This window comes from Sinocyclocheilus anshuiensis, unplaced genomic scaffold (assembly GCF_001515605.1).
Source record: "Sinocyclocheilus anshuiensis isolate Anshui unplaced genomic scaffold, SAMN03320099.WGS_v1.1 scaffold85, whole genome shotgun sequence".
Classification (NCBI taxonomy): Eukaryota; Metazoa; Chordata; class Actinopteri; order Cypriniformes; family Cyprinidae; genus Sinocyclocheilus; species Sinocyclocheilus anshuiensis.
This window is the reverse complement of record NW_015536800.1, coordinates 691,616-706,762: the sequence shown is the minus strand read 5'-3', so window position 1 is coordinate 706,762 and position 15,147 is coordinate 691,616. Positions and strand designations below refer to the sequence as shown.

Genomic DNA, 15,147 nt, shown 5'->3' with positions numbered 1-15,147 from the left:
AATATAATTAGGTCATCGACTGTTGTCTTTCTAGAGCACCATGGAGAGACTCGTTGAAGAAACAGAGATGAAGATGCATGTAATGATGCTGATATGAATGGAAATTATAAAACCTTCAAATTGAGCCTTCGAGGAGCCGAAAATGAGTGATGAGTTTACGATAAAAAAGATGAAATTTTCTCCAAAAAGACTCACTGGGAGCCATGGGAACCAGACAAGCTAGAGGCACAGTGCAAAAAGACAAGCACTGACATAAAGGAAGGAGAAGGATGGAAGAACACAGTGACATATTGACTGACAGAAGAGGCAAGGAGAAAATTGTGAAGGCGAGACAGAGAAAACAGATGTTTTAAATGATATCTGATGCCTGAAGTCTTTGTTAGAGTTCTAGTAGATAGTAAAAATATATATTTATCTCAGAATCACAAATATCAAATCCCCAATCCATAGTACAAAATGTAACAAATCAGTATTAAAATATAAAGAAAACATGTCTGTTTTTCATAACACACATAGCATCAAACATCCTTCGGCTAGAATGATGACACAAAATGAACTTTGATATTTTCAGTCTGTACCAGGAATTTATAGAGCACCATAAAAGACAAATTCACAGAGTATGTCAGCAGTTACAATGATATGTAGCCTATCTAGTGTTGAAATATAATCTTGATAAGACAAGAAGAGTGGATTTGAGCTCACCAACACATTACCTTAATGTCTCCTCTCAACAATCTGAAATGTGCCATTACATCCTAAAGAGAAAGATAAGCCCATCCAAGGAGAACATTTAGGCGTGAGGCATCTCCTCCTCAATGTTCTCTCGTTCCCAGGAGAGACACAGTTTCGATGACAGCATTAAGATCAATTATTGCGCGTTATTAGCCACCAAACTCCTGAGTTAAGTGCTTTCATTTAGTGTATCGTAAACAGGTCAAAGTCCTGCAGGTACTTTAGTCCTCGTAACCTAATTATCCATTTCTTATTGTTCACCACTTCTGGGCGCGTAAAGTTTATTTTTAACCCATTATGAAATTAACAAAACCTATTTATCCTACATTTCTCTGCGTTTTCCCCTGAAGCCAAAACGTGTTATAGGCTAGTTTATCGCGTCTTGACGCACAGAATAACATCAACCATAGTGAGTAAGATTGAATCGCACTGCGTTGCTGGTTGTTCTTAAATAATAACATGGCATTTTGATGCACGGAGAAAAAAACCCCCAGAAATAGTGACGATCGAGTAGAGAGATTCAGTATGTTTTCAAAAAAGCGCGTCCCAGAGTCTTACCTGCGGCGCTCCACGCGCGGTCAGACCTGAAGTCTCCATCAGTCTGAGTGAGTGAACGTGTGTGTGCAGCACTGACAGCTGGCTCAACTGCGCCTCTGCACAAGCGTTACTCACGCGGGGGTCCATGGCTGTCCGAAAGCACCAAACGCCACCAATTCACATCATGACGCTGTGATGCATTCATATCATGACACTTATTCAAGAGCTGCAGAAAACTGGTCTAGTTCTTGTAGAAAATCTATTCACAGGTCTTTATTAAAGCTTTGTCATTTGATAGCCTAAATGCTCTTTGCACTTTATTAACATATGGTTCCTTTTTATAGTGGAAATATTGTTGCATTGTTCACGGTGCTTTTTCTTCTTTGTTTCCAATTAGTAAAACATCCTGAGCCTTGTTTCAGTAGGCTAGCTGCCTAAAGGTTGATGTAGATACCACCCTGCTGAAAAAAAACCCCAATAGAAACCATCACAGAAATTCTAATGGTTTCCACTACAAATACCATCACAAAGATTACAAACCATCAACTTTTAACCATTAAAAAATGTCTTTTCTGTAGTGTGTTTTGGGACATATTCCATTAGGATTTAGTAGTTTTAACAAGCCACCAATAGAAGGTGACCAATTACCAGTAGAGATCCACATGGTCCATTACAGTTTCCATTAAAACCAGTACAATTCCCATTATAACCAGTAAAACCATTACAAATTCTGTGATGGTTTCTATTGTTTTTTTTTCAGCAGGGCACCCAGCTAACAAAATATGTTCTAAGAAAGTTTTGTTAACGTTCACATTAAGTTAGAAAATGTAATTTTTTTATGTTTTCTTAATGTTAAAAACGTTTTTATAAATGTCTTTAAAACTCGTTTTCCTGGTTATGCAAACGTTGGAGAAAACATTAAGGAGACTTTGGGTATGTGTGTGTGTACTAACGTCTCCAGAACGTTATTAAAGACCAGATAACATTGAGCGAACGTTCTACTGACGTTACTGGAAGAATGCTGGTATATAACTCTAAGAGAATCTTGTCAGAACATTAGCCAACGTTCTGAGGACATGTCCTGTTAGTTGAAAAAGTCCAATTACACATGTTGGTTTCAAACATAGGCTACAGTTCAAAAACCCTATTAAATTATAATATTTTCTGTGAATTCTGACATTTCAATTTCTAATTTTTTTGTAATAGCTGTTAGGTAAACAAGTGAACACAATAAATCACACTGGCATAGGCTACACGCATGATTGATGAGAGTGATGATTTTAACCAAAAATATTTAGTTGTGTTCTCAGAACAAAGACATTTGTCATACATGTCAGGTCAAGGCAAATACAAGTTGTATTTTAATAGCAGGCTACATTTATGCAATTCATCCAGTTACTTTATATTTTAGTTGTTTTGTAAATTGCTTTGGTTCTGGTCGATAAAATATAAATATTCAGTAGGCCTATCTTTTTGTAGACAAGACTTCAAGTTTCTCAGAATTTGGCATTTAAAAATAAAACCAACCTGACAAAAGCTGTGGAATTAGTTCCAATACACCCAGTGAAACGTTCCAATAGGGCTGTAGGTGTGATGTTATGAAACCTCTCTTCCTGAATGGAGCAGCGCCACCTGGTGGAATAAAGTAGTGAGAGAACGAGTTCAAGTGCATGTTAATGGATAGAATTGAATTTGAAATCCATATGAAAATAGACGAAAAGTTTTACTGTATTTAAAAGTCTTTTAGCTCTTCCAAAATATTTTTTCTGTCATAAATAATTTCTTTCTTTCTTTCTTTCTTTGACATGAAACATGAAAGAGACAAACATTTGGTAAAATGTTGTCGAATAACTGGAAGCCCAGGTCACTGCAGAGGTTTTGAAACACTCTTCTGACACGTAAAGACAACTAGACAGATGCTCTATGGATTTTTCTGCCAATTACATTAGAAGGAGCTCTGGAGCTCAAGCTCTTTTAAATGTCAGTGAACTTTCTATTTGACCTGTTTGTGCGAGCTGTCACTTTTTATCTGGCTGGTTCTTATTCCTCAAGCTTCTTTAAAAGACCCTTTAAAAGTCGTGGGAAGGTCGAAATGGCGAATTTTGAGCTGTTATTCATCCGTGTGTGTGCAATGAACAATGTGCAATGGCACGAAGCTGAAATGTTCAAAGTCTGAATTTCAGGACACAATGGATACAGAATAAGAATCAGAAAAAGATAAGAACTTTAGGTGCATGGCCTATACTTTTATGTCCCAAGAATTTATTTTATTAAAACAGATTTAAACTTTCTTTCTTTCTTTCGCTATTAAACTGTTGTCTTGGAGATATTTTACATGTCTTAAACTTTCACATTTTTTCATTTTTAAATGATAAAAATCAATGTCATGAATTAGCCATTACATGCTCTAAAACAAAGAGTAAAATACATAGACATACATACATTTGAATAAATATTGTGGACAAATTATTTTTCAAAAATTATGGCTCAGGCATCATTTCAACCACAATGAACAATTTTGCCCTGATCAAAGTTTGATAATGGATTAGATGAAACGTGATTGTGATTAAGACTTGTGATGTGTAGCACTGTGTGGTGGAAATGTCAAAGCTAATGACATTTATTTATTTAGTTAGTTAGTAAATACATAAATAGGCCTAGATGGCATGCATGAATTGCATTGCCTGTCCTGTGCACTAGGTGGTGATACATCTTCAATAGACTGGGACGTATTTTTACGCACGCAAAGAAGAGTTGTTGTTGTTAACTTGTTAGTGGAAAAATGGCGTCGTCCATGGGCGGTATGTTCCCCGGTCAGCAGCCTCCTGGATCTCATCCACCTACAGGTCCTGGTGGTCCTGGTCAACCAGGACTTCTCACAGGTCCTCCTGGTAACAGAGGGGCAAATAACACTTTAGTAGATGAGCTGGAAGCTTCTTTCGAGGTGAGCAGATCGATAAAACCGCTGCTGCTTACGTGTCAGTGATAGATTTTCTGTACAATTATACAGAGCGACGGTTTCTAGATAGATCAGATCATCAACTGGTTATACATAAAAAAGGTTGTTTTTTATGCACAGACTGGGATATTTTCTCTAGGGAGCTAAGCCTGGATAATGCCACAGAAACTACCACAGAATATATAAAATTCTGTGTTAATTCTGTGATTCCAAAACGCAAAATAAAAGTCTACCCCAACAACAAACCTTATATCACAAAGGAGGTGAAGGACTGTATTAACAGGAAAAAAATAGGCATTTAAGATTAGAGATCACCTACAACTTAAAACTACAAAAAGAGTTGAACCAGAAACTCAAAGAAGCAAAGGAACATCACAGGGGGTTAATAGAGGAAAACCTCCAAACTATGAACTCTAAAAAAATGATGGAACTCAATGAAAATAGCCACCAACATGAAAACTACTAAGAAATCTTTGCATGTTGTAGATGAACTGGAAAAAGCTAATGAGTTGAATTATTTTTATAAGAGGTTTGACAATCATGCTTTCTCAGTTGAATATGATATGGTGCTTGATAGTATTGCTATTGATGATACTGATAGGCTAGAGATTGACCCTAAATCTATCAACAAGGTTCTTAAGCAAATCAATGTCAATAAGGCCACAGGTCCAGATGGCATCTCTGCTTTTCTATTAAGAACATGTGCAGATGAACTGACACCTGCCTGGTGCCCCATTTTCCAGAGGTCCCTGCATTCTCACACTGTACCGACACAATGGAAAAAGGCAATTATTACACCTGTCCCTAAGAAACCCTGCCCGCAGGAAAATAACGATTTTAGACCTATTGCCTTAACTTCTGTTGTGATGAAGTGCATGGAAAAGCTCATTATGAGCAAACTACAGCTTGATGTAGGCCCACAGTTAGATCCCTACCAGTTTGCATATAAACACCAGAGAGGCACTGATGATGCAATCAACAGTATAGTGCACCTAGTGACTAAACATCTTGAGAATCCTAAGGCCAATGCCAGACTGTTGTTTGTAGATTTTACTTCAGCCTTTAACACTCTGCTGCCTCATGTTCTCTTGAAAACACTGCAGCGGATGAATGTCAACCCTTTTATTATTAAGTGGTTCCACTCATTTCTAACTAATCGTAGTCAGCAGGTCAGGGTGAATAGGACGTTGTCTGAACCTTTGACCATCAGCACTGGCGCTCCTCAGGGGTGTGTTAGTTCCCCAGTACTGTTCACACTGTACACTAATGAATGTACATGTAGTACTGCTAACAATTACATGATTAAGTTCTCTGATGATACAGTTATCCTGGGTCTCATGTTAGATACATCAGATTCTGTTGCATATAAACATGAGGTTCAGAACTTTGTTCAGTGGTGCGACAAACATTCTCTCATCATCAACACTAAGAAAACAGTGGAGATGGTGTTTGATCCCAAATCCATTGGAGACCACTTACCAGTGGCCATCAATGACCAGAACATAGTCCAGGTTGATTCCTACAGATATCTAGGCATACACATTGATAACAAGCTGACATGGAGTGTCCAGGTAGAAAACATCTGTACTAAGGTTCAACAGCGACTACACTTTTTACGTAGGCTGAGGGTCTTTGGTGTTAACCAGAGAGTGTTGCTTCTCTTCTATCATGCTGTAATTGAGAGCCTTCTGCGGTATGGCATCTCTGCCTGGTTTGGCAATCTCAGTGTACAGCTGAAAGCACAGATTACACGGTTAACACAGAGAGCCATGAAAATCATGGGAGTTAAGCAGCATCCCACACTTCAGGCTGTCTTTGCTGAAACCATTATCAGACAGGCCCGGAAAATTATTTCAGATCCCACCCATGTCCTCCACCCTGAATATCAGCTTCTTCCCTCAGGAAGACGCTTTAGACTTCCCCAGTGTAGGCTTAACCGCTTTAAGAATTCCTTCGTCCCTCTATCCATCAAAGCTTTAAATGACAAGTCAGTCAGAGGTTTGCCCCCATAACGGTGTTTTAATTGTAACGATAACGATATTCATGTATATATTTTTTTTTTTATTGAATCTTATTATTATGACGATTACAGGTGTGTTGTATGATGTAATGTGCAACTGGTTGGTTGATAGCAGTTTGTGTATGTGTTACTTATCTAAGCAGCAGTCACTGGATTGTATGTGTCCAAGACAATTTTCCTTTGGGACAATAAAAGTCTATCTAATCTAATACACGCACTGAACCCTTTTTATATTTAACATGAATATATTCTTCTTTTATATTTAATATAAGCACATGCTTTATGAATGCAATTTAAATTAATTGTTTGCTTCGTTGTAGATCGAAACGGTGTCCATTATTTTGTCAGTGAAGTTGTTGTAATCTATATAATCAGTGGTGTTATTATTCTAGATTTTGTCATGTAATCTGTCCTTTACTGTTTTTGATCACCACAGGCGTGTTTTGCATCTCTTGTCAGTCAAGACTATGTGAATGGAACAGACCAGGAAGAAATTAGGACTGGTAATTTCTCAGCTGTGTCCTCATGCTGTGATATCAGATAGTAATAGCAGGGAATGTTGATAAATACTTCATAATTAACATATTCATATATACCATATACTCTAAACTGCTTCAAAAAATATCATGATATTACAGTAATTCATTTTGTTGAGTTATTGGAATCAAAGGTTTTTTGCAGATGTTTTACCACTCCATAAATCTGAAAATACTGTTAAAAGCCAGAAGAAAAAAAAAAATCACGTTTTAGTAGTAGAATGTTATATAAATGAGGCAAATAATATACAAACAAATTTCTCTGTAAAAACCTTAAGAATATAGACAGGAATAAACCAGGAAAGCTTGGTATATGTAAATGCTACTGAAGTGGAGGTTTCTAGCGTAGTACATGAGGCAAAACTCGTTTCAGATAAAGTTTCTTTTAAAGTGTTGTAAATGAAATCTACAGACACAAATAGATAGTGTAATTTGGATGTTTTTTTCCACCAGTCTGAAAGACATATTATAAAAGTAAAATAGCCCAAAATCTCGAAATTGACCATTGCATGTAAAACAGTGGCTTTACTTGTAATGTCTCACCTTCATTTTGCATGTTGTGTATTTCAGGGGTTGATCAGTGTATACAGAAGTTTCTGGATGTAGCCAGACAGACTGAATGTTTCTTCCTTCAGAAAAGACTGCAGCTGTCTGTACAGAAACCAGAACAAGTAGAAAAAGAGGTAAACAGATGTTTTTGTTTTTAAATTCTCTGTAAAATTGTTTAAAATCCATCCATACATTATTTAAATCAAAACCACCTTCATGAACATTTTAGAACTCTTACAGTTCCATTATAATATTTGAAACATACAGTATACTGTAGTCTAAACTGTATGTGCTGTTCGGTGTTTCAGGATGCATCAGAACTGAAGAATGAACTCCAGAGGAAAGAAATGCTGATTCAGAAACATCTTACCAAGATCCATCATTGGCAGCAGGTGTTGGAAGACATCAACGTCCAGCATAAGCCCACAGAACTGCCGCAGGGTCCACTGGCCTTCCTGGAACAGGCCTCAGCCAACATTCCCGCACCCATGAAACCAAACTGAAGCATGGAGAGATCCAGAACCCTATCCAGACTGTGTTCCTGGGCCACTCTCTTTCTCTGCGCAGAGCAAATCGTACAATAAGCCTTTGTTGTGGACTCTTGTTAGTGATGTTTTTGTCATGTTATGTACATCCATGATGTGCTAAAGGACGTTACTGCCACTTATCTCATGAGGAGTTTGTAGGTCTGCCAGAAGGAGGTCATTCTGAAGAACTCGAGGGTCTTTGACATTTAGTCATCAGAATACTTGAAACTGAATTTGTTAGAAAATTGATGGCAAGTTAATCACATTTTTAATATAATAAGCACAGATGTTCTTAGAGCTAAAATGACCAGAAAGGACTTTAGTTAGAGAGAATTAAGTGGGATAATTTTTTGTTCATATTTTATTGAAAGATCTTTTGTAAAGTTTAAAATAAACATGTTTTGTCATTACTGAAAATTGTGCGCTCTCTTACATTACATTTTCTTTATCTACTCAGTGCTTTATTTTTTCCCTTTATAACAGGCTGTATCAATATAAGCAACATTTTTCAGTTTTTCTCCAACTACTCACAAATCCTTTGCATTTGGATTTGAACATTTATTTCCCTTTTAGTAAAAAAAAAAAAAAAAAATGAAGGTCTCTAACACAGTTTGGCAGCAATAAAACAACCCATTAGCAATCCAAAAATGTAATGAATTTCACTACAAAATGAAAAGAAATTACATAACACACTTAGATATAATATGCAAGAAAAAGCCTACTTTTAAAACCATGAACATTTTTGTATGGTGACATTCATGACATTCCATCAGTATAACATTTGTGCAGATGCATCAATATATAAAAAAAACAATAACCATTACATGTGCAAATATATAGTGAAATGAGGTCCATTATAGTGTAAACATGACATTTAAAAAAAGTTTGTTATTGTGAATTCAACAATAATATAGTGAACTGTGTTCCTAGTTAAAAAAACAAAGACAAAAAAACATTTAACAATGTGCTGATATTGCTGTAACATTTCAAGTATCTTATATATGTTAGAACCATATCCCTCCCTGATATAAACAATTGTTTCTCTTCAATAGGTTTTTGTAGCTGCATAACCTGATGAGAGAAATCTCTCTGCAAATTATTTAAAACGTTAAAATGTTAAAACACAACCAAACACTCAAGTTTTTTCTTTGCATTTTTGCTCTTGTCTAAAAAAGGTTTAAACCTTTGAGAATGCAGTCAATAATGCCCCAGATAAAACAAGACAGAAAGCAACCACGAGGACAATGTAATTTCGCCAACCCTGAGGGAGAGAGAGGAGGAGATGAAAAGTTCAATACAAAAAGATAAAAGCAATAGACTGCGGGAACAGAACTCATACACCATACACACAAGTATTTACCTTCACTTCTTTGAACACGACAACACCCCAAAGCGCTGCAATCAATCCAGGAACCTGGAATGAACCAAACACACATTATCTGAAAAAAATCTTACCTGAAAAATAGAAAAAGATGTGCATTCTTTTGAGATCTGTAACTCACTGTTGTGATAATAGGGAAGCTCACTACAGCACTGAGGTAGTGGTTGGCCAGGAACCAGCAGCACGTGGCTATACCCCACATGATGCCAGAAAGGAATCCTACAAGGAAAAAAACATTATTCTACACAACATGACATCAAGTATGCAGAGGTATGCGGAAGAAAAATTATAATTCTAAAGGAAATGCAAATTACAGGAACGGTTCAGCCAAAATCCCCTGCAGTGAATGGGTGCCATCAGAACGAGAGTCTAAATAGCTGATAAAAACATCACAATAATCCACGACTCCAGTCCATCAATTAACATGGTTTAGTAAAATGCTGCGTGTTTGTAAGAAACAAATCCATCAAGACATTTTGAATTTTTTATCCATTGCTTTCAGCTAAAATATAAATCCTCTTTTTTTAATATATTCTATATGTGAAAAATTCATCTAGTCTAAATCAGGAGAATCATGCATAGATGAAGCGCCGTTTACAGAAGAGTCCAAAACAGTTCTAAATGTTGATAGATTTTGATGTGAGCGAACAAACAAATTTGTGAGAGATGTGATGTGAGAGAACATCTTCTTTACTTTACTGTTGTTATGAATAATGAATTGAGGAACTCTTATGATGAAATATGTTGGGCAAAAGCAATGGTTTAAATTTAAAAAGTCTTAATGAGGGATTTGTTTCTTACAAATGCATAACAATTCACTTCACAAGGATGGACTGGAGTCATTTGGTTTACTTATGAATTATTGTGATGTTTTTATCAGCTGTGTGGACTCTCATTCTGACGGCACCCATTCACTGCAGAGGATCCATTGGTGAGCAAGTAATGTAATGCTAAATTTCTCCAAATCTTTTCAAATGAAGAAACAAACTCATCTGCTTTACATCTTAGATGGCCTGAGGGTATGTAAATTCCCTTTTAGTAAAAAAAAAAAAAAAAAATGAAGGTCTCTAACACAGTTTGGCAGCAATAAAACAACCCATTAGCAATCCAAAAATGTAATGAATTTCACTACAAAATGAAAAGAAATTACATAACACACTTAGATATAATATGCAAGAAAAAGCCTACTTTTAAAACCATGAACATTTTTGTATGGTGACATTCATGACATTCCATCAGTATAACATTGCGGAAAAAGAATAAAAAATTTTTTTTTTAATAATTATTGCATTGCAGTATTTAAATGTAATGTACAATAAAATAAAATACTCTTACAGTACTGATGATCATTATTGTGATGTTTTTATCAGCTGTGTGGACTCTCATTCTGACGGCACCCATTCACTGCAGAGGATCCATTGGTGAGCAAGTAATGTAATGCTAAATTTCTCCAGATCTTTTCAAATGAAGAAACAAACTCATCTGCTTTACATCTTAGATGGCCTGAGGGTATGTACATTTTGGGCGAACTATTCCTTTAAATTGAAGTGATTGTGTTACCTGGCAGTACTGCTTTAGGAAAAACTTGAGGTCTGTTTTTTTTGATGGCACAGTACAGGATGAAATACATTGTACTAGTGAGGAAAATCCCACTGTATTGTGCAAAGACATAATCAAGATCTACAAAGAAACACGGTATATATAAACAAAATGCATAATGGCTCATATTTAAGAATTCAACTAATGCTTATAACAAGGTAATCTAGATTTACCAAACTGGCTAGCCCCACTGTATTGGCTGTCTGGATCTGATGCATGATTTTTTATGTACAGAACTGGAACAAATGATGATCCGTACAGCAGTCCAGCGACAACAGCAAGAAACGTTCCACTGCAATACAAAGCTCTTATTATAAACATATTTATAAATGCATTGTTCTGTTGCAGATACTCATATATTTAAATGATATTTTATTGTGGTCTGAGGCTGATACTCTATACAATTAGTACAGAAACATTTACTCATAAAAAAAAAAGTTTATTTTTGATGCTTATGATGTAAAACAAATGCCATTATTAATCTATGTACACTTATTATGTATGGGAGGTGTTAGGAAAGTGTGTAACGGGTCATGTAAGTGTGATGTGTACATACACTAGCCGTTTGGTGCGTGGTGTTAATGCATCCACCCAGGAATCATCTGTTGCTACCACAGATTCGGAGTTCACAGTCTACGCATGAAATTGATGAAATTAGTTAATTGAATTATTCAAACATGAAATATTTAAAAAAGCTGTACGGAGTGTCATGGTGATGAAAAAAAGGATGGGAGGAAAAAATATATTTAAATGCTTTTCTGTTCCTCTGAGAAACGTTCCGTTATCTCTTTTTGAATTTTGAAAAAAAAAAAAAAAAAATGAATGATTTTTCCTCTCAACTCATTTTTTTCCATCACCATGTCCCTTAAGGGATCCATAAAAAAATGTGACTTTATTAGCACAATTTTTTAAATATGTCAACATACATGGTCTATTAGTAATGGTGTTTCTTCAGATGTTGCAGATCTTTGAACATCAGTCTTCACAAAGAAAAAAACAATAGCACTGTAAACACAAAAAAAATAAAGAAATGAAAAGGGTGAAGAAAAAGAGAACAGTCATTATTTCAAATAATGCCACTTAAAGGTAACATCACATTATGAAATTTCTGACTTACAAAAAAAGAATATGAATGCATGTACATTTACCTAAGTAAACAAAGACCTGCTCCACAGGAGTTCAGTACTGGTTTGGAAACAGTCTCGGCACCAATACCAAACCAGCCAAACCTAAAATCAACAGCAAAAATCAGTGTGTCTCTCTGTGTGTGTGTGTGTGTGTGTGTGTGTGTGTTTGTCACTAACAAATAGATTCTGAAATCAGATTTTGCTTACCTTGAGCTGGCCCAACCCAAAAGCAGATTAAACGAAGCCCATATAAGAAGTCCAACACCAAGCCCAATAGTCTTTACAATAGGAACTACAGTTATATTACCTAGAAGGAACACACCAACATAAGACAGATTTTCACACTGTATATCATCACGATCTGCATATTAAATAATTAAATGTTACCAGTAGCCCAGATGGCTCCTCCCAGCATAACAAGAGGCCAAAACTTTGGACTATGCAGAATGATGTTCACCACTAGGGAGACTGTCCATATAGCAGCACATAGAATCCACTGGAAAAACATACCTGCACATGAACACAGTAGGGTAAACTGAAAATGAATGAAATATTACTGAACAAACTTCCTCACTTTAGTGTGTTTTCAAAGCAGGATATAATTTATTGTACATTGATTTATTCTATGTCCTCTGCAAACGGTTATCAAGACCCAAGTAATCATTTTTAGTAATAGTTGGGTCAAAAAAGGGAACATATGCTAACATTTGTGTAATATTCTGTGTTTGTTGGGGACTCGCCAACAGGTAACATTAATAGTTAAAAAATATAGGCTATATTTCTATTAAATTGGAAGCATTTCTTATGTTTTATTCTAACTGCTATTTAGTTTTTTGCATATTTTGTCATAAGCTAATTTGCTACTTGGCAATATAATTTGTTACATTTATATAGCGCTTTTCTGGGTACTCAAAGCGCTTTACATGAAAGAGGGGGAATCTCCTCATCCACCACCAGTGTGCAGCATCCACCTGGATGATGCGAAGGCAGCCATAGTGCGCCAGAAGGCCCACCACACACTAGCTTATTAGTGGAGAGGAGACAGAGTGATGAAGCCAATCAGTGTATGGGGATGATTAGGAGGCCATGATGGTCAGAGGCCAATGGGCAAATTTGGCCAGGATGCCGGGGTTATACCCCTACTCTTTTTCAAAGGACATCCTTTTTGGATTTTTAATGACCACACAGAGTCAGGACCTCGGTTTAACGTCTCATCCGAAGGACAGTGCTTTTTACAGTATAGTGTCCCCGTCACTATACTGGTGCGTTAGGACCCACACAAACTGCAGGGTGAGCACCCCCTGCTGGCCTCACTAACACCTCTTCCAGCAGCAACCTAGTTTTCTCAGGAGGTCTCCCATCCAGGTACTGACCAGGCTCAACCCTGCTTAGCTTCAGTGGGCATATATATATACATATTGTATTAATATAGCTAATACAATTACTACATCTGGATGAAAAAAGACAGACAAATCAGTCATCATTTACTCCACTTTTCAAACCTGTATGACTTTCTGTGGAACACAAAAAGAGAATGACAGCCTGAATCACTTTCATTGCATCACTTTTCCATACAGTAAAAGCAAATGGTGACTGACTGAGACTTCTGCGGCTGCTCTCCTTTTGTGTTCCACAGATGAAATAGTCATAAAAATTTGACACTGACGGTGAGTAAATCAAAACAGACCACTGCAATTACTTACTTTTAACTAATACTATTACTTTTTAAAACTATTACTTTAAAGGCATTTTTGTTGACATTTGGTACCATAAACATTTACTGTGGCATAAAGAAAAGCCAGTTGAGAAACACTGAGCAAACACACTTTCACAGCGAGGCAAAAGCATAAAAAAAGTTTAAATAATGTAAGAAAAAATTGACTAACCATCACCAGTCTCTATCTTTTTCACTGGTACAAAGTTGCTCCCGAAGAAGACTACTGATACGGCGCAGGATATGAATCCATAAGTCAGATCAGAAGAGTTGGTACTGTTGGATTCTTGCTGAAGCTCCACGGATGCGCTTGGACCGTCTGATAGCCACTCCACTGAATCATAGTTACATTACGTTGTGTTTTACTCATCAAAGTCAGCAAAGTTTTGATTAAGCTATGCAATGCAGTTAATTCATTGTTTATTCGTTACCTGTGTCCAGGCGTTGCGCGGCGCCGGTGGAAAGCGCGCAGAGGAGCGCAATGATGAGCGCGACCACGAGAGAATTCATCTTATAACGTTAGATACACACGCAACAGCATTCAAGCAATCAATAGATATTCATAAAAGCTACTTTCAGGCGGAGATCGCTGGAATAAAATATTCCGAGCGATAGCTGCTCAATTAAAAAGTGTGACTTTACTTCCTTGTCAGCTGACAGGCATGATCACATGATTGCACGCGTGTGATGAACCACGTGCATTCGAATAATGATGATTCCCAGGGGGCGGAGCCAGACATTGTAAACACTCATTTGTCCCGCGACATTTTTCCCATTTGGCAGCTACGAACTTTTAAAATCTAAATATTCTCTCTTTATCATGTAAACACACTTATAAATTGCCTTACACATTTAGGCTATATAAAAAAATATTTATGCTTTTACAGGTGCAAAAAATTTAAATCACAAACAAGTTACGAAATAAGTGTGGGTATATTTTAGCCAAAATTACAGTGATAAGAGATGAATAAGGCAAGCAACTGAAAGCAATACTTAAGTTTTTGATGACCTGTGAGTGAGATACACGCAAATGTGGATAAGTACAAACAACATAGCCTACTTAAGGATTTTAAACATTACTGATACATTTGCATAAAAGCAATAAAAAGGCAACCATGATGATGCCTTCCATGGTAAACTCTCTTTTACCACAGTAGTCTAAAACTAGCACATTCAGTTATTCCTGGACTTATGCTTTGACCTGTTTGGTGTCCAACAAGAGAAAGGCCTGCTACAAGTGTAGCCATTAAGCTGCTAACTTTCCTAACAAAAATTGAATCAAAGAGTGCAAACTGTGTAGTTGATGCTTTTTCTCTATATGTTAATCTCAGTTGTCTTAGACATTCTTCTTTTTATTACCAGATCAAGACGATTTCAAAAACGTAATTTAAAAGTTTAAAACATTTTACAGGTGTATGAATGTGCTCAGTGCCATAACTGCAGCAGTAGCCATTCTACTGCGCATT

The 15,147-nt window shown here is 36.5% G+C and overlaps 2 protein-coding genes and 1 long non-coding RNA gene across 3 annotated transcripts in view; 2 read left to right on the top strand and 1 right to left on the bottom strand.

Moving 5' to 3' along the window:
• The first annotated feature begins 3,953 nt into the window (after positions 1-3,953).
• On the top strand, positions 3,954-8,456 carry LOC107656902 (mediator of RNA polymerase II transcription subunit 28). Its single transcript, XM_016444846.1, has 4 exons — positions 3,954-4,213; positions 6,685-6,751; positions 7,355-7,467; positions 7,642-8,456. The coding sequence occupies exons 1-4, from the start codon at positions 4,052-4,054 to the stop codon at positions 7,834-7,836; spliced, it is 537 nt and encodes a 178-aa protein (XP_016300332.1). The 5' UTR covers positions 3,954-4,051; the 3' UTR covers positions 7,837-8,456.
• Positions 8,457-9,028: 572 nt separating this feature from the next.
• Positions 9,029-14,346, bottom strand: LOC107656881 (transmembrane protein 144-like). Its single transcript, XM_016444826.1, has 12 exons — positions 14,113-14,346; positions 13,854-14,015; positions 12,355-12,477; positions 12,175-12,274; positions 11,989-12,069; positions 11,767-11,845; positions 11,397-11,473; positions 11,014-11,132; positions 10,802-10,921; positions 9,363-9,460; positions 9,221-9,274; positions 9,029-9,121 (listed from the first exon to the last, which is right to left on the bottom strand). Exons 1-12 carry the CDS (start codon positions 14,189-14,191, stop codon positions 9,038-9,040), a joined length of 1,176 nt encoding a protein of 391 aa, XP_016300312.1. The 5' UTR covers positions 14,192-14,346; the 3' UTR covers positions 9,029-9,037.
• LOC107655939 (uncharacterized) overlaps positions 11,227-15,147 on the top strand; it is a 16,511-nt gene continuing 12,590 nt past the window's right edge. The window contains exons 1-3 of the long non-coding RNA XR_001630503.1: positions 11,227-11,348; positions 13,942-13,950; positions 14,123-14,124. This is a non-coding gene — a long non-coding RNA (uncharacterized LOC107655939). The remainder of the gene's footprint in view (positions 11,349-13,941; positions 13,951-14,122; positions 14,125-15,147) is intronic.

Bases quoted from the DNA above. Each gene is read 5' to 3' on its own strand.
- LOC107656902 (XM_016444846.1), top strand. From the start codon at position 4,052: ATGGCGTCGTCCATGGGCGGTATGTTCCCCGGTCAGCAGCCTCCTGGA. The intron at 6,752-7,354 runs GTAATTTCTCAG...TGTGTATTTCAG, and splicing joins CCAGGAAGAAATTAGGACTG to GGGTTGATCAGTGTATACAG. The intron at 7,468-7,641 runs GTAAACAGATGT...TCGGTGTTTCAG, and splicing joins CAGAACAAGTAGAAAAAGAG to GATGCATCAGAACTGAAGAA.
- LOC107656881 (XM_016444826.1), bottom strand. From the start codon at position 14,191: ATGAATTCTCTCGTGGTCGCGCTCATCATTGCGCTCCTCTGCGCGCTT. The intron at 14,016-14,112 runs GTAACGAATAAA...ACTATGATTCAG, and splicing joins CGCGCAACGCCTGGACACAG to TGGAGTGGCTATCAGACGGT. The intron at 9,461-10,801 runs GTAACACAATCA...TTTTCCTTGTAG, and splicing joins TCCTAAAGCAGTACTGCCAG to GATTCCTTTCTGGCATCATG.